General features: G+C 27.7%; 1 protein-coding gene across 2 annotated transcripts in view; it reads left to right on the forward strand.

Annotated features, from left to right (window-relative positions):
• The window catches only part of LOC107163764 (lachesin-like), a 173,046-nt gene that overhangs the window by 144,832 nt on the left and 7,902 nt on the right, over positions 1-20,312 (forward strand). For both annotated transcript variants that reach the window (XM_089220626.1, XM_089220627.1), the window contains exons 5-9: positions 4,581-4,709; positions 5,439-5,576; positions 8,438-8,587; positions 11,653-11,808; positions 13,248-13,382. In XM_089220626.1, the coding sequence (XP_089076752.1) occupies positions 4,581-4,709; positions 5,439-5,576; positions 8,438-8,587; positions 11,653-11,808; positions 13,248-13,382 (708 nt within the window). The remainder of the gene's footprint in view (positions 1-4,580; positions 4,710-5,438; positions 5,577-8,437; positions 8,588-11,652; positions 11,809-13,247; positions 13,383-20,312) is intronic.

The following is a 20,312-nucleotide window of genomic DNA, read 5'->3' on the forward strand; positions in this document are numbered from 1 at the left end:
CCATTGATAGTGTCAAGATTTTTAATGTTTTTTTAATTTTTAATTTCCACAAATTAACTAACAAATTTGTCAATAATAAAAAAATAAATAAAAAATAGGCTCTCACAAATCATATATCTCAATAACTAAAAAAACAGTACATACAGGGTGATTTTTTTATCGAAGAACACTCATTATTTAAAAAAGTATGAGTGTATGAGTATGAGTGTTCTTCGATAAAAAAATCACCCTGTATACTTAATAAAAAAATCGAACAAAATTTAAAATTTCTACAGATCAAATAATAAAATTGTCAGTAATTAAAAATATAATAAAATAAAACCTAATAAAAACATCAAACTTGCAGTTGAAAATAATTTACAACCCCTCGTAAATAATCTTCTATATTCTATTATTACAATCACTGCATATATTTTTTATATTTTTAAGCTTTTTGTTCGATCATTTTTTTTTTTGATGGTGGTCGATTTCCTGCAGCTAATTGTTCAATTTTCAACCGATTGACATGTTTTTCTTGTAGTGCAGTAATAATTTCCATAAGATGGATGAATCGATGAATTTAACATTGATGAAAAGCAGTTATGCCAGCTCTCCACTGAATTATTTGTTTGAGGCAAATTTGCTTCCACAAAACAAAAACAGTTCCAAATTGGAATACTAAATTTTTATTCTCTACGATGTCTGCGTTATAATCGTCCAATCCATTTACTTTCAAAATAATAATAAAATGGGGCTTGGTAAGACCCACACAAAACATATCAGTAGGTAATTGGTTGCATATGTAATTTCCTATAAAATAGAAATATACCGATATGTAAGTTCCTACACGAACAACAATACACTAACGTGTATAATTCTCTGTGTAACTCATTGTAGCTCGCTGTGGATACAACGCGATTATTATCTACTTATCTCCATTATCTACAAAGTACCACAAGATATAAAAATGAACGTAATTTAATGTACGTACAGTGAAATGGGAAAACATTTTTAGTTTATAATAATTATAAATTTTATAATAAAACACACCGCTAAATGTATTAATTATTATAGATACATTTTTTTTCGCATAAGAAGTTATATACTAGAACGTCTAAACCTATACTTTTTTCGTGTAGGAACTTATAAGTTTGCATAACTAGGGGTAGTTTTAACTTGCTATATCTCGTTTGGGAACTTCACACTTTTACAGTAATTGCCAAGTAAAATGTAAGATAGTAACTTAGTGTAATAATTGATAACTAACTAATTTAAAACGTTTTAAAAGCTAGAATATTCTGAATGAAGTTGACAACTTTTAATTTATATACTACGTAATAATAAAATAAATGGTGACCTGAGCTATTGTTCCAAGAACTGAGTGTGTCGATTCACATGTACTTATAGCTTTTTCTTTCATTTCATTGATCTGTATTTTGGCTTTAATTTTGGAAATGTCCGGATCGTGATTATAGTCCATGTATTTTATTATTTCACCATTAGATACAAATCTTCTACATTTTTGTTTATATTGCACACACCACCAAATGTTTTTTTCCGGCTTATTACATTCAAGCTGATACATGTATTCACCATCCACCAAAATGTAATGTTGGTGCTTCTTTCACTTTTTATATATTAAAAACTCATAATTAAGTAAATTATAATTTAATAAAATGAAAATGTTGTCGAAAACGTTGTACACTTTAAATTGTCACGCTATGAATTGACCAATATCTATTGATGGTATACCAATTAAATTATTCAAGACTTTATTAATTTTTTATTTCCAAAAAAGCTTATCCTTATCCTTACTACAGGATATTACTTATCCTGTTCACATTTTGATTTTCCAACAAATGAATAATCTATGAATATTTTAGAAAATTGAATTTAAAAAAAAAAAAATTATACTAATTTAATTTATAGGTAGGTATTATAATATATTTTATAATATAGGCTACTACACTAATCATAATTTGGCATAATAATTTAACTTTTAAATTTAAGTCTAAAAGCATTCACACATGTACGATATTTTAAAATGTCTGGTCATGTATTATCAGATGATAAATGATGCCAAAATAAAATTATACTTTGAGAGAGGCAATGTTGAGGGTAGAACATAAATTAAAATTAATTTTTATTTTTATTGAAAAAAAGTTTATATATTTTAAATCTGTATTTACATTTTATACAATAAGTAAATTTGATGATATTTGATTGACAGGAGAGGTATGTTATCTAGTATTTCTAATTGTGTTTAAATAAATATATAAATCAATGTATCTTTATGCATGTATAATTATAAAAATGTGGGATTTTATATAATTGAAGCGTTTTATGTTTAACCGAATAACATCACTTACCATAATGAATGTCATGGAGATTAGAAAAGCGGCTCTCAGCTCAGAAACGGAATTATGTTAAAACGTATATTGCATATATTATTACGTTATACATTGTGATATCCTAAAAGTTGAGCCTATGTTTCACATCCATATTATATAGATTATAATGGAATTATATTATATTTTAAATATTACGCGCATATTTTTATTCAGTAGACTGCAGACACAACTCGAATGTAATAATATTTTTTTACTTGCAGCATTTTGCTTAGTACACAGGTATTAAAATAAATCGTGTAAAATTTCCATTCGAAAAACGAATTAATTCATGTAAAACTCTGATATTTATAGTAATCATTATGATAATATAACTTATAAGTAAGTTTAATGCAAAACTTAAGTTTTCGTGGGAGACGAAAAAGTAATAAAAAAAAAAAACAACGGCGAGGACAAACATTATCTACTGATCAATGTTATTAAACCAAATTGTTACCATTTTTTAGACAATCTGACTTTCATTAAAGTATATTATAGTATTTGAAATTGAATAAATTATTACTGCTTCATATAAGTATTATACTTGCAGTAAAATATGAATATCTATTGTTTCTATTGAATGAATTATTATTTTATAACCATATAACAGTAAGAAATATATATTTTTAAATATTTAAAATTAAGAGCTACATATAATGAATTAATTTAACAATGTGAGATTCTAGATTTAATACATGTTGATGTGAGAGCATCGAAAACTCATCATTGCAGTAGTTTTTTATAAATATCAAGGCTATATTATTATCCCTTGTAATATTATTTATTATAATGCACCTAAATTATATTTTGTTAATGGAGGATGAAAAAAAATGTATACAAATTAAATATAGTGGGGTACTTGACATTGGCTGTCACTCTATTATTTTTTAAATGAATATTTTTTTTTTTTAATGAATACTAAAAACTTATTTAGAGTTCAAATTATCAAACTATAATGACCTTATAATTCATCTGAATAACCAATTATATATTTCTTAAATATTGTTTAACAAAATAAAATCCATTCAGAAACTTCATAGAAAAATATGACTTCTGTACAAACAATATTTTGATGACAACTGTACCAAACACTTTATGTCTCAACATTCAACAATATAAAATATTAATCTTCTGGATTATCACAGAATTTAAAATCATATATCTACAATATTACTACTAACAGTAGTGAATCTTCTATATACCTAGTGGAAAACTATGAGGAATTAAAAAATGTCCACTGCAAGTAGTTGTTCACTATTGAGAAAATCTTTATATAGTAGACATTTACAAGAAATTATTTAATGTTCACTATAGGGAATTGGTTATACACATACATATACATTATATATACGTTGAAATTGTTACATATTAATTTATTATTTATTATGTATAAATGTACATAATTAAAAAAATCTGTAATCTATTTTGCATAATTTTTACCTACTCTTCACAACGAATTTGTAAATTGGCTACCATTGATCATGCGATTTTATCTTTATTTTTAAAATATGTTTGTAAATAAATTAAATATTGTTTTTTCAAACTTCTTCAAACGCTGCAGGATTGTATATCGACTCATTTTAAAATATGAACAAAATTTATAAAAGATAAATATAGTATTTTAATTACTTAAACATTTTAGATATATTCATATACCATGTATTTATGAGAGGTAATTTTTAATTTTCGTACCAATTTTTAATATCCACATGTACTATTAGGAAGGTCCACTATTAAAATTTTATATCTCCTATTGTGATGTGCATACCTAGTACCTATGATGGATCACAACGAGTTCATTATTATTAGCTATATAAGTACAGACCTGTATTGTATGGTTCCCTCACACCAGCATATTTAGTGTGGACCATTATCTTTTTGAATAGTGTAATAAATAAAAATAAAACTAATATTAGTGTGTGTGTAATATATATATATATATATATATATATATATTATTATTATTATTTACTAGGTACCCAAGTGCAAAAAAACTAAAATAATATATTGAAAATCAAATTAATAATTAATGAGACTGATTCGAATATTTTATAATCTGATTGGATGGGTTTGGGTAGGTTGTATAAAAAGTGTATCTAACTCCTTGATAACCTATTGGTATTTGCATAACACATGAAGGGTTTGTTGCTTAAAATTACGAGGGAGCAATGAATGTATTTTATTCTAATTTTGTTCAAAATTAATAAATTTCAGTGTCCACAGTGAACGGGCCATGGTTAAACGTATCAAAAGTTAACCGCTTACACATGGGCGCATATTTGTGCATAGCGTCTAACGGGATTCCACCATCAGTTAGCAAACGTATCATGCTCATCATACAATGTGAGTGAAACTAATTAACCACCATAGCTATATTATACACACGCAAGCACAACGTCCAAACGGCTTACAATGTAAACATATCACACAGAGAGTTTCCGAGTTATACGAATAAACTTTGAAAATGGTCTAATTTTTATGTGAATGAAATCGAAAACCCATTATGTGTTGTAGAAGTGTGTTTTTTTCAACGATATATTTCCATAGCTTCAATTAGATAATGACTGATAAGTACTTATAATTTGTTGATATTTAGAAAAACTGATTTTTTTTTTAAAATGCTTATTGTGAGACCGATCTGATGGACGTAAAAAACTTGAAAACTGTATGACTCATATCGATAGAACTACATATAGAAGGTCTTGTTGGGCGACAATATTCTCGTCATGTATTTAGCTTGTATTGTCATATGTTTGAAATTCAATTAAATTACTTTTGTAATAGCGCCTTTTAAAATCACAATTTCACAAAACTCAATCCCACATTCGTAAATCGTGAAATAGGTGTTCGATTTAAGACTAAAGTGACAACGTTTTCAAAGCTTATACGGAAAATCCTTAAGCACCCTGTATTAGCTTTTCTGTGCGTGTTGTGAGCGCGTTCACTGCATACAATGTACCTATATTGTGGTAAATATTATTATTCCACGATTTCCCGTCAGGATTATTGGATTTCGTAATAATTTATTTTATTTTTTGTGTGTGCATGTGGTTTTTCTTTTTTTTTCAACAGTCCCTCCCATGATATGGATACAAAATCAGCTCGTCGGTGCACAAGAAGGTCAATCGGTCACCTTGGAATGTACGTCCGAAGCGTATCCCAAATCAATCGATTACTGGACAAAAGATAAAACGACCATCATATCAAACGGTTAGTATAATACATTACCTATATAGAATAGAAAACATCGTACACGTAAGTACGCCCGAAGAACGTATAGGCTGATAAACATTAGGCATCACCTACCTATTTAATATTATGCGTGTATTATTGTGAACGTTTTGTTGTTTGGAATCCATCATCTACGTTCGTGAAAGAATTATTTCCATAGTGAAATAGATACCTATAACATTATAATAGATTTTTTTCATATTTATTGAACAACATTAAGCGTGGAACTGTGTAAGTCTGCTGCAGTTAGCTCTCGGTACAATATACGGTTTGAGTTTCACCGGATTTTAAATTGGGCGCAAAAGGTGGTCCGCTAATAATACAGCTTCGACCGTGGTGAACCGACCAAAATGGTACCCGTAATAAATATTATTATGAATACCAAAATACCCACCAGCGTGGATATAACTGTTTGTGAACAAAATAAGTGTACAATTAAATCGTTTCCGACGTTACTATAATAGACAATGATATCGTAAGGAAAGTATATACAAATTATATTGCAATATGATTTATCTTGATAGGACATTAATATCCATTAAAATTTTATAATTTTAAAGTATTCGAACAAGAACACAATATTATTCAGTAGGTTCATATTTTTAATATTTAAGTATCAATCATAATATTATAAATTTACATCAATCAAGCATGGTAATATTTGATCATTATTGGCTTTTTGTTTTTGGATTTATAAATTTATATTATTATTATATTACAATATATATATATATATTTTTTTTTTTTTTGGGGGGGGGGGAGAGTTGAGGCTTCGAAATCAATGGTCATTAGCCTGTGGAACTGTGGGGGAGGGATCTGTAGGTTTTTCACTCGTGGATGTTTTTTGGCAGAATTTCGAATGGGCACCCTTAGGTTTCTTCCATGCCCTGGTGATGGGCGATGGCCTCTCCACACAGTGTGAACTGCCCGGAAGGTTATGACACCTATGATGGGATTCGAACCGGCGACGGTGCGTGTCGCAACCAACGCCTTAATCCGCCCTGCCACTACACCCCCACAATATATTATATTACCATCACCATCATAGTAATACTATATAAATATATAATATATTAATATTAGATATAACTTTATTTATGCATGCTTTATGTACCTAAATATAAACTTGAAATGATTATTTATTATTAAATATGTATATTAATTTAGTATTTATAATAATATAAATAATAAAATAAATATAAAAAAGCATAATACAAGATGTATATAATGTAGTTTAATAATTAAAATGTAAAAACTATGTTAATCGAAAATAAAATAATAAATTGAAAAAAACATTTCATAATTTATGAAAGGAAAAAGTTTTCTTTTTAATTTATGTTAATTTAAATAATATAAAATCACATTAAGATCACTGATGTGTAAAATAAAGATGTTCAAAAATATTATTAATTTAATTTAAATAATTAACTGACATTTATTACTGATTAAATTGAATTAAATTGATAAAAATTATTCAAAAATCTGGTATATTCTTTCTTACAAATAAACGTACACACGTATAGAATATTTACTTACCTGCAATGATAAATATAGTATAAGAGCACAACACTTTAATTTTTTAGTATATTCTATTACAACTGTGATCCAAAAATAAGTATATTTAAAATGAATATACATAGTTAGTGAAACCTATGATAGTACTAATTAAGAAATATAATATCTAATATAAAGTGTTTTATATAAATAAAAATTATTTTATTTTTGAATTATTAAATAACAACAATAATCTTCATTGAAGGATTACTGAAATACAATACGTAATTATTAACAATTTAAATCATAGTTTATATAACAAAATATATTAAATACATATATAGGTAATCACATCGTAGGTATATGTTTTAAATTTTAATCCGTTGATCGTTATTATTTGCTTTTTAAAGTTGCAGGTATACCTAGTATTTTTTCCTTCCATTAAGCGTTTCATCACTTTAAATCATCTTATCATAATGGAAAAACATAACTTCATCATTATCTTATCACTGTTGTTATGAATGCATACAATAGAGTATTACTCTATGCAAGCACGTATCCAGGATCAATTTTCGGGGGGGGGGGGGGGGGTTGAACCCCTAAATCCCCCCTGTATACGGGCCTGACTCTATGAGTTACACATGCAATAATTTTCAAGTATTCAAATTAGGTATATTTTTTACCAACCGAGTAGTTTTTTAGTATTATGGTTAAAACTATATTATTGTGCTAATATCTTGTGACATCTGTAACGCATTGGTGGTTCGGTAATATCATTACAATAGATTATTAATTATTGTTTTTATTTAATTTCTATCTCTAGCGTTTGCTTGAATATTTTTGTGTATATGTATAACCTCCCACATCATTTATACACGATTCTGACGAGCCATGGAAGCACATTTTTCATGCTGCTTCCAGACGCAGAGTGATCGCTCCCATACTGTTTTATCGTGCAGGAGATACATATCGGATTTTCCCGAACAACATAACTTTAACATATTAATTGAAATATTATTATAAATAATGGGTTATCCACACTTTTTTTTTTTAATTTATTTTAAGTAAGAACGAATGTTTAGTGGTCGTTCTATTCAGTCTTAACTACCAACACACTTGAGGTTTCCGTAAATGGTTTTCGCATCCCCTCAAAAAAACAAATATTGGAATGTCTACACATCGTTATTTATTTTAAAATATATCGTTATTATTATTATTATTATTATTGTTTTGTTTACCAATGTTCCGCATATTCGTCATGTTACCATCCGATGGATATAGTAAAATTATATAAGTGCTCGCCTATTGTAAAGTATGTATACATATTACTGTATGGAATTTTTCAGGAACCAAATATCACACAGATCTGAAGGATAACGCGTACAAAACGTACATGAAACTGACGATAATATCGGTAACGTTGTCCGATTACGGCACGTACCAGTGTGTTTCGAAAAACTCATTGGGCGACACAGACGGCACTATTAAGCTTTACGGTACGTTCATGCAGATTAATATGTACGTATACGTAGATTATAATCATAATTTTTTATTGCGAAAAGAGAAATGTATGCATACAAAACAAATATACATCCATTTAATATGCTCAACTTAATCTTTAAGGTAGGTTTGTATATATTTTAATTTCAAATTTGTGTGTATGATAAATTCTTTACTTTTGCTGATACTTTTCGTGTAGTTAGATCTTGGATATATATATAAATATAATTAGGTACTCAAGGTACTGTTCTAAAAAATAAATTAAATTGCTTCAATGTTTCATCAAAAACATATTTTACAATATCTATCATAAGTGGAATAGGTAAATTGTTTTGTCATAAATTATTTAACAACCTATTCATTTCGTAATACATAGATTTTATACAAATAATTTTATGAATAAATTATTACTAAATACTTAATCACATTATGTATAAAACAGAGTAACACTTCATTAAAATTTTGAAAATTAAAATTAATATATTAATATCTTGTGTCACTATATAAATAAAAGAAAAGTGGGCATCATTCTGCTGTATATTCGAGATGGAGAGTAGGTCACTATAATAGATGTGTTAAATTTAAATGCGATGACAGGTATTATTGTACATGAAAAACGATTCTGAACGGAGATGATTTTTCAGTCTAGGATATATTATATACTACCTATATTTTAAATAATAATATATTTTATACACTCGCAAAAACTATAAAAAAAAGTTATGGAGAACCTTGGTTGGATTTTTTAATCTAAAGTATAAATCACAATTTTATAAATTTTGAATTCACAATTCCATGAAAATTTTCGTGATTTTTACATATTTCGTTAACATTTGAATTTTAAATGCTTATAAACAAAAATTGTGACTAATATTTTTTGATTTTTTTTACTACGATAACTATAACTTATAATTAACCTTATATTAAGATTTTTTAAATAGCCAAATTTTTTTATAGGCATTTTAAAAAAACTTAGAAAAATCGAAAATTTCAACTGTTTAAAAGTAGCTTAAAAAAGTCAAAGTATTTTGAAAATTTAACTGTACATAGATAACGCCAATATATACGTTTGGTGAAAATTTCAAGTATTTACAATGATTCGTTTTTGAGTTACAGCAAAATAAAAAAAAATTGATTTTTTCGAAAACTGATTATGCGTAAAAATTCCCGTTTTTGAGTTAATTTTTAGAAGGTTTCCTGACGCTTTTTGATAACTACTGAACATTTTTTTTTTACTTAAGCCCCCTCCCCGTCATCCCAAAGTACCAACAAGATAAATTTCCATTTCCAAAGTGGGGCTGAAGTCAAAAATCAAAGCATTATTTGCCCCAATTCTTGCATATAAAATGTGCATAAAACAAGGCACCAGAATAATCATAAATGATTGCATACAGAATGCATATTTTCAGGTAGTACCGTCTTTGGATCAGTTTTTGGTCAGGAAATTAATATTTACAAATCTTATAAATATGGCATTAACTGCATATCCATGGAATGCAGAGATCCTAGCCTAATATGACAATTTTAGGTAGGTATATAATTATTTGAATCGTACTGTGAACAACATGATGTATAAAACATGATTATTGTTCAATTCACGTATAGTGCTTGAATTAACTATTCTGTAGATTGTAATAAGAATATTCTCGAAACAATTTATTTCATATTTTAATAGGTATTTAAAATATATATTGTTTACGTTGAATGAAGTAATATTTGTACGCACGAGTTTTTTCATGTGATAGACAAACCGCCTGTTGTAAGGACTATAATATTTCGTATTGCGCCAAAGTTCTAAAATGTTTTTTCTTATCCATTTATAGATTTTTACAACACAACCGTATTCTCGTTATTTTTCGAAAGTATATATTTATTGACTGTGATAACTTTAACGTTCATACCGAACACGTCATAATAGTTAAATATATACGATGATATAGCAATATTCACAATTCTGTAGCTATCTGCATTATGTCTTATATTATATTTCTTTGTGATTTTATGTACATTATAAGCTGCATAACTGTTCACTCTGTATTTTACAAGCCAGCATTTAAATATGTCAAGTTATATTATAATCAAACACGCAATTTGTATTAGTGTAGTTTGAGACTTGAGTTAATATATTAATTATTAAATCACTGTTTTGGAATTACTCACAATAATAAACACACACAGACACACATATTAATTTAATGTGTTCCGAATTATATAAGACTAGGTATATTATGAGACTATATAATTATACCTAGTCTAAATTTAAAATGTTTAACAATCGTCCGTTATAATAAAGCCCGTCGATCAAAAGTAACACCGAAAAAAACGTATTACGATGCAAAACAGACTTGTTTATTATCTAAATAACCATTTCAATTAAAACCGCTGTTGCAGGTAACTGATATTGTAACGAATCCTCTACTCACATAAACTTTCTTCTCGATTATAATATATTTTTTTTTCTTGATAATACCCATGTGTATTAAATGATAAAATTTAAAAAAAAATCATTATCTTTGAAGTAGTGTCAATGGACCCTTCACTCAAGCCTCCAAACCTTGTAAAAAAATCTCAAATTTACTTATTGTTTAATTATATTACAGATTGTAAATACATTTATTTATAAAAATATCAAAAAAAAAATCATTATCTCATTAGAGAGTTTCAATTAGCATAATTTTCAGTATTTTTTTAGTTTAGGTACCTTAAGAAAAAATGCAATTGAATAATATATTAAAGTAATAAAATGTTTATTAGGTATTGTGTTTTCGTAAAATCCAAGACATCCAATTTACAGAATTAATTTATGTAAAGATTTTAAAAGTTGAATTATTAATTTCCATTAAGTATAAACAGTTATGCAAGTTTTGTCAAGAGGCGTGTAGAGTAATGTATAAGTATATAGGTAGGTGGATTTGAACAATACAACGAGACATCCTATACTTATACGTACATACAATTAAAACTGGATAAGTGTCAAAAACGAGTTTACACTAATTAATAATATAAGTATTATAATTTCCTTGTAAATAATGTTTGTCTTAATATTTTCATTATAATGCAGCCGTACCTAAGCCGACGACTACAACAACAACGACCACCACTACCACCACTGTGTCTACTACGAGCACTACTACCACGACTACAGTGCCCACTTCGGTGGCCGGCGGACGGAGGACGACTGAGATACCTAAAAAGTTATCGAAATTCGGCGGAAAAGGTATGAAAAAAAAAACAAACGATTTATACAATAACTCAAACACACGCCCTTTTTTTTCATACCTGCACATTTTACACGCTCCGCTCGATCTAACGCAATTTGTGTTATTTGTGAGCCCACTACTACAAGCTTATGATAAATATAAATCGTACTGAACCCATGTAATACGAGTACCTACTTATAAGGTAGCGAAAATAGCCCCTTTTCGATCACACCGTAAGCATAAATCATATGTTTATGCAATATGGTGTAGTGGTGTACCTAGATATAATTTTTTTTTTCTGAAAAAATTGACCATTTTTAATTATAATTCAAATATTACAGTTGGAAATATTTAATTTATCAATAAATGTAATAAAAATTAAATGATAAAATGGTTACTTATGTTAATAATTATATTTATTATGATTTCGGTTATAGATAAAATATGCTGAAAGTCGACTACCCGAATAGGAGGGTGATAAAAAGACCCGAAGTTTTAAAACTAAACAGTTTAATATTACTGTTTGAACATAATATTTGAGTAGTAACAAACATGATTTTAAATTCACTTAAATGCACATTTAGTTTACGGTAGCAACCGCTTAGGTACTGTTCAAGTATGTATTTTACCAGCTATAGCTAAACATCAAAGATTAAAAAAAAAACGTATTTTATGATTTTCGTCAATATTAATATCATATAATATAAGCAGAAAGCGCATAAAAGTATTACCAATACAAATTCATATAATTACAATAATATTAGTTTTAGGTGCATTATAAGATTGTATGCGCTTGACACTTGTGAATATAGTTGCCTACGCTGTTCTAAATTGAATATCTGGAATGAAACATCCGTATAGGTGTAAGGGATTTTGGCACTTTTGTGTATACGATACAATTTATATCCTTCTTATCTCGTTTTGGCACTTATGTCTACTATCGATTTAACCAACATCGCGTGGTTCGTGTTAGAAAAATCGAGAAAATTCGAAACCATTTTTCCCAGTGATAAATGATAATAACAGACGTCTAGTGATAATTATAAATTTACGTTTTATCGTAAATAATTATCAGCCGGAATATATTTTTAATTATAAGGTTTTGATTGGATAATATTGACCACGGTGCCAACCACCACCCATACTAATACAGTCATAATTCACGATCACTGCGCCTATGCAAGTACACCACAGTATAGTTAATTTATCGTCTTATTCGGTCGGAGCCCTGAAAACTTTTTCTCGCCGATTTAGTATATTTATAAACGCGAGCGCGGCGGGCGCTCTCAACATATATAAATATGTTATATATCATACGATACCATCGACCGCCCCTTTTTCACTCCATTGGATTTATGTACCTATTTGTGTGTTTATATAATAGAGTATTTGATATACATATATATATATATATATATATATATATATATTGTTTTTTTTTTTTTTCATCAAACAGCGCCCGCCAACGAGGTGGACCGGAGACCATTGAAGAAGACCGGAAAATACCAAGACGCCGACGACAAAAAGTACGATCCGACCGAAGAAGACCAACAGCAGAGTTCGCGGGCAGCCACCGCCGCCGCCGCCGCCGGTAAGTGTAACCGATAATGTGTGGAGTGGACACGCCCGTTAGTGTCACCACTGTATTATATTATTGTAATTTTGGCGCGAAGAGAACAAACAGCTCGTCGACCGTTTGATTTACCGACCGGATCAGTGGCGATAGCGGTGGTAGAGAGGTATTATAAGACGGACGAGGGATGACCCTTTTGTTTTGTTTACACTGTATAAATCACTCTCCTACTTGAAGAAGAAATTTCTTATTTTTTCCTGTCTCTCTGTCCCACTCTCTTTTTCGCCGGCTCGACCTTTTCCGTACATTATTCACGTGGAGACTTTTTTACTTTTACTTATCGCTATATCAAACGAGTAAGTTTTTATTTCTCGTTTCGTCAAAAATGTTTATTTTAACCACATCGCACTCTTTCGAGTGGTGCGCGTTAAAAACCTAACCTTTCCGGATTGATTGCTCATATATATATAGCACCTATTAAATACATTGGCGATCGACAGCGTAGTGTTTGCGTTACTCGTTACATTCGCCACAGTTAACAGACTCAGCTCGGGAATATAATATAACGCAGTAAAATAATAATAATAATAATAAATATTATATCTGCTCTCATCGACTGCCTTTGCATTGTGCACATTCTTCTATGAATACAACATGTGGCTACTGGTTATGTCGATACACGTCGTACGTACTCTTTTGTATATACATAGATACAGATATCCCGTACGAATGGTTCATCATATTATTATTAATATAATTTGTTTGGTTGTATTATGATGATATATATTTTGTTTAATCCTAACAGTGAATTTTTTCTGACCACATTCATGGATAAAATGTTTTAATTGTGTCTTACCTAACCAATATTCCATTATATAATGTATAACATTAAATCTTGAAAAGATTATAATTATATATATATATAACGAAATAAGTAAAAACCAAAAGTGCAACGGACATGAGAAACATTTTGTATATATTAAAGTATTTATTATTTCGATTGGGCCCCGCGCCACGTTTAATGGAAATTTAATACGTCTATTCTAACACGCCCGTTCTGTCGAGACCTCTTCTGATACCTATACCAAATTATAATGCCGGTTAAATTAAATTGTGAAATAAAAACAAAAATCCACAAACGGGTCGTCGTCGATCGGCTATATATTATAATAATACATATTGATATATTATAAGTTAACTATAAATTATTATAATATACTCGCAGGGTCAGAAAGTCGATAAGTTTTATGAGCCATACTGCGATAAGTGAAATGCTAATAAGAGCTCTACAAACAAAAATAAACACTATAATATACATTTAAACCACTATAGATTAAATTAGGTGTCGGTTTATACTATACATATTATAAAACAACATAGTTTGCCTTTACCATTTTCTTATTTTTATTAGTTTAGCTATACATAGTGTCTAAGGCACATAACAATAGTTTTCAACGATATTTGGTTAGATAAGTACATTATTTATGATGACAAAAAATACATACATCTACATACAAAATTGTTTGTTACATTACTTATTATGCCATTATAGGTAGGTACTTGAGTGATGAGATTTGTACTTAATAGATGAAAATAATTTGAATAATTCTAGTAGTTTGAGTATATTGCTTGGTTCTGAGTTAATAATTTCAGAATAAAGGTGGTGATAAATTTCCAATTTAATCCTCTCCTTTCATCTCTATATATTTTACATTCGGTTAAGATGCGTTTTCAAAAGTAAGGGAGTACCATGGTTTAAAAACTCGTTATATTATTATGTGAAGGTATACTTTTTTCATTAAATGTCGATAAGTTAAGTTCGTGTGACCATTTGTCTAAGATCAAAGTGTTGTTATATCATCTATTCTATTGTTATATAAAATTAAAATAAATATCTGAGACGTTTAAAAAAAGATCAGTAAATTCAAATGGTTTGGTGAATTATTGATATTTCGTAAACATAATTACTTACATTTTTAATAAGAATTAATATTTGAGTTGTATTTATTTGTATTTTAAATAATGTAAAACATTTTATCACTATTAAAAAGTCTCAAATTTTTTGAATCTGTTAAAAATAATATACGTTTCACAACTAGCTTAATTTCTAATCCATCTATTAACCACGTAACATTTGACTTAAAACCTATACACATTTTTAATTATTGTCTTGTTTTCTCAAATATACCTAATATAGATTGTAAATATGTGTTTTTTAATTAATGATTAAAAAATTGAAATGTTAAATTGATATTAAGAATGTTTCGTATATAATAATATGCTATATACAGTTGGGAGGAGGTGGAGCATTTCTGTAGAATAAAATTGTCTAAAATTAATGAATAAAACATGTATAGGGAAATCTAATGATAAACAGAAGACTATCCGCAGTTTCATTTTAAATGGATAAAGATTGATCATAGTATACAAGATTAAAAATAAACCTACCTTTTATAAATGATTGCTATAGTCATATTATATTTTAAATATGATGTATATATACGAGTATATACTTGAGAACAATGATGATTAAAATATTAAATAGGTAGTATTCTCTTATTTATTAGACATATGTAGTATGTACACTGATTATTACAAACAGTAATCATAATAATATTTAACCTTAATCACAGAAATTTTTGCATAAACGCTATTACCTCAATATCCTTCGAAACTATAATCTATATCACATTCAATGGCGCCAAGAACGAAATTAACACCCACATAAATAATCAATGACACTCTCAATGGCAAAAACTCTACAAAATTAAAAACAACATCAACCTATGGAAAACCCCTAAACTCAATAGAAAAGAAGAAACAATAATAAACAGACTCCGAATTGGTCACACTCGCTTAACCCTGGACAGCTACTTGATGAGTACCTAAAAATGAACCACCTCCTGTATGCGACACGTGCAGCGTTCCTCTTACAGTCAACCACATCATCTCCGATTGCTACGAATACATCCAGGATTGAAATCAATTCCACATATTCAAAAAAATCTGCCAAGCACTGGGGTCTGGGACCAGACCCACAGGATATACAAAACCTAATTTTATTATTAAAAAAAAAAAAAAAAAGGTAAATAACACATATTATAACAAAATGTATACTAATGACCTTAGATGTGGATGTATTAAATGATCAATAAAAAAAAAAAAATGCATAATACTAATGTAGGTACTGGTACTCTTTTGATAGTATAATATTATTCAACTCGCTGCGTAATAAATTCATTAGTAAAATACACGAAAGTAAAACAACCGGCTCTTACTCCAAAGGTAATAATTTGTAACTATTAGTTAGCTCTTCAGAATATTGTCAAAAGATAATATTTATATTTTTCCTTACTTTAATAAAATTTAATAATTATTTACTTTTTTTCGTGATTTTCAAAATTATGTAGCAACTGTAGTTATAATTAGGGATATAAATTATCAAATTAAATTCAATTGCAAATACATTTATTGCAGAAATAACAATACTTTTTATTAAAATAATTTTAGTAAAGTAAGAAAGTACTGTTTAAAAACAAAAGTCTTTAAACACTGAATTTTAATTATCAAGTTATAAATACATTCAAACCTAAATTATATTTTAAACCTTAATATTGCTTTGAAATAAAACGTGTATGAAATTTTCAAGAATTCCATTAGTATGATTGCAAAATAAACAAATACAATTACTTGTGCATTTTTAATGAACTGTGAAAACATTTTTTAAGACATTATTATAGTATGAGAATTCTTACAACATAAAAAGACCATAATGTTGCACTTCGCAGACTTATTTAAAATGTTATCGGACATTATGTCGTGTTTTTTAATTTCCATTTTTTTATGTCACTAAAAGTTCAGTTACTAAAGTAAATTCCATAAATTGACAAATAACTGATAAAAAACTAATAAATATAAAGTAGATCAGTATACAAGAAAGGTTATATCCGGTTAGCCATGTAAATATTTTTTAAATTATACTAGGGAATACACTTTATTTATACGTTTTGTTATCAAAATATTATATCTAATCTTAAATTACAAAGAACATAGAATTATACCTAAATCATATGGGTTAATTGATATTAGGTTATAACAAATTATTCAAATTAATAGTATTTTTTAATTTTATTAACGTTTTATACATGCGTATTGTGTATATTATATTATTGTATAGTATTATATTTGATTGGTATCAGTTTTTATCGAAATATAATTGAAAAACTAAATTCTATATTTCAAATTCGTATTTTTTATAAATTTAACTACCTAATCTAATCTAATATAACTAACGATAATTAAAATACAGATTTTAGTCTTCCACAATAAATCAGTATTCACTTAATTGGATATGATAAATATTATGATTGTTATTATAGGAACTTAATCAATAGTGTTATTTCATTTAAATTATGGTAATAGGATATTATTGTTTTCTGAACAAAATTTTTTTACTAAAACAGTATTATAATAAGAAATTATTATGAAATTTCGCTTCTTAAATTTTTAAATTATTATTTATAACGACATTTTAACTAAGTAACTTAAAATATAAATAATAAGTGAAAGGCTTAACATACTCTCACTTACAAATAGAATACAAAAACAAGCAATATTATTGAAAAAAAAAAACTGTTTTATAAATGTAAATATATAATGTTTTTAAGGAAGATAATGATAAGTAGCGGTTTATTTTAGATTTCAAAAAGAAAAGTCCACGTCTTTGAAGACTGAACAAATTGTTTTTCATTTAAATAAAAATTAAATTGATAAAATGAATAAATACCAACCTACCAACATAATATTTTTCATGCTCATCTATAAAGTATTAGTTTACAAGACATTGTTTAGATCGTTTATTTTTTAGAATTGATGTTTCCCTAACAATTTTTAAATTTAGGAAATATATCACGAAATCAGTATCAAAATGATTGATCATTAAAGCACAATATTTCATTATAAAAATGTATAGCAAAAATGGTTAAAAGTAATTTAAATAAATAATCGTATATTTCAAATTTGTTGTTGTTGTTGTCATTACGGTTGTCGTTTAACAAAAAAAAAAAATAAATAAAAAAATAGAATAAACATTTATTTAATTTTGATCACGAAATCATTTCGTTTTTCTGACAGAAGAACTTGATGTATACATAATATATAAATATATATTTAAATATTATTTTTTTTTTACATTAGTTTCGTCTTGTTGCATTTTTAACTCGAAATTTCACTCATCGACAAAATATATATGACATTTCTTTCGATGCTTTCGTTTTAACGGGGCTATAATATTTTATATTACGATTAAAAATAACGATTTTGTTCTTTCTTATTACCTTTGTTTGGGGTAATTTCATATAATCTTATTTAATTGCATGAACTAACTGCATCTGTAGACTGTAAAATATCGTGTATACGAGTATAATGTAGGCGTTTATTTATTTGTTCGGTATTTTGACTAAAACCATTTTTCGTTCCAACAGATTTCATTTGTAAAACGCTTTTTATCTCCTACAACACATGTATATTTATTATAGCACCACTGTGCGTATCTTATTTTGATATCGAGTGGATAATATATACTGTACATTAATAGATATCTTATTAAAAAGACAAATATTCGGATTTTGAATCAGTGACGATTGTACACGAACTGTGTAAGCCATTACATATTAGTGCGGGGTCGTTAAGCTGTTGTGGGAATACTAATTAGACAAAATAGTCCAAGAGGGTGACACCACGCGAGTAAAGAAATTAATTCTACAAAGTACCAATTTGGACTGCGTAGAGAATCATTTGCAAATTATAGCGTCTCGGCAATAAAGTATGATTTACACCGTGAAAGTCACACAAAATAAATAAATTGATTCGAGTTTGGAAATTATGACGATATTTTCACAAATACAACGTAGAAGCAATAATGGCAAATAAAAATATATGAAACGCTTAAAAGCACTGGCACGGGGGTGGGTGTTTTTTCCTCTTCACAATATTGTAATAAATGTATACAAGTATAGAACTATAATATTATGTGTGTAATCGAAAACTTTATGCCCGTCGTAAAAAAATATAAAAAAATACAATTGAAGGCTGTCGCAGTTAAAATATATAACTCTAGAAATCGTTACTAGTTTAACGTGTATTCGATTAATAAAAAAAAGAGATACCTATTTTTAATATTACAAAAATAAGCAGATTTCGTTTGTTCACTTTAGTTCTACTGACTTTACATGATTGAACTTTCCGATCTCCATTATTACTCACTGTGATCTATAATTGTGTTATTATAATTTTAAGTGGGTTTATTTTATTTAGAGTGTACTTAATGTATGAGATAGTGTTATGTGAAAAACAAATTGCAGTTTTAAATAATATAGTAAATTCAAATAGAAAATGCTCACGTAGAACAACGCATAGTCGAATGAATATTTTTATTTCGCTTTCTTGATCAATTGACCACGAAATCTTCTAGATTCTTTTGTTTTTTTTATGAGATTACAATGGGACTTTTTTAAATCTTCGAGGCTTTGATTGTATACTAACACGTTGATGGCATATATAAAACTTAGCTCTTTGTGGCGGTTTATATAAAAATTCTAAGTACGAACACGAGGATACGCACGTATAATATCAAACAGTTTGTTTCTCAAGTATCGTACTATACATATTATAATAACACGAATCATTGAATTTTAATTTTTTTTTCTCTTCGGCAATAAGCGTAGTTTTCTAAATTCTTTGAATCATTGTGTTTTATGGCATGATGTAAGATAATATGTAAATTTTATGCACTGAAAATTAAATTTAAGGATTTTTACACAATAAAGTTATCTGCTTTTTGTTTTATATTTTTTTATAGTTAGTTTGTACCTATGTAATATTATGAAATCTGAATTACCTAATGGTTAGATGCTGACCATGAAAACTTATAGTTACTATATTAATATA

The sequence above is a fragment of the Diuraphis noxia genome, unplaced genomic scaffold, assembly GCF_037042655.1.
Source record: "Diuraphis noxia isolate RWA-SAM2 unplaced genomic scaffold, SU_Dnox_SAM2 contig0002, whole genome shotgun sequence".
NCBI lineage: Eukaryota > Metazoa > Arthropoda > Insecta > Hemiptera > Aphididae > Diuraphis > Diuraphis noxia.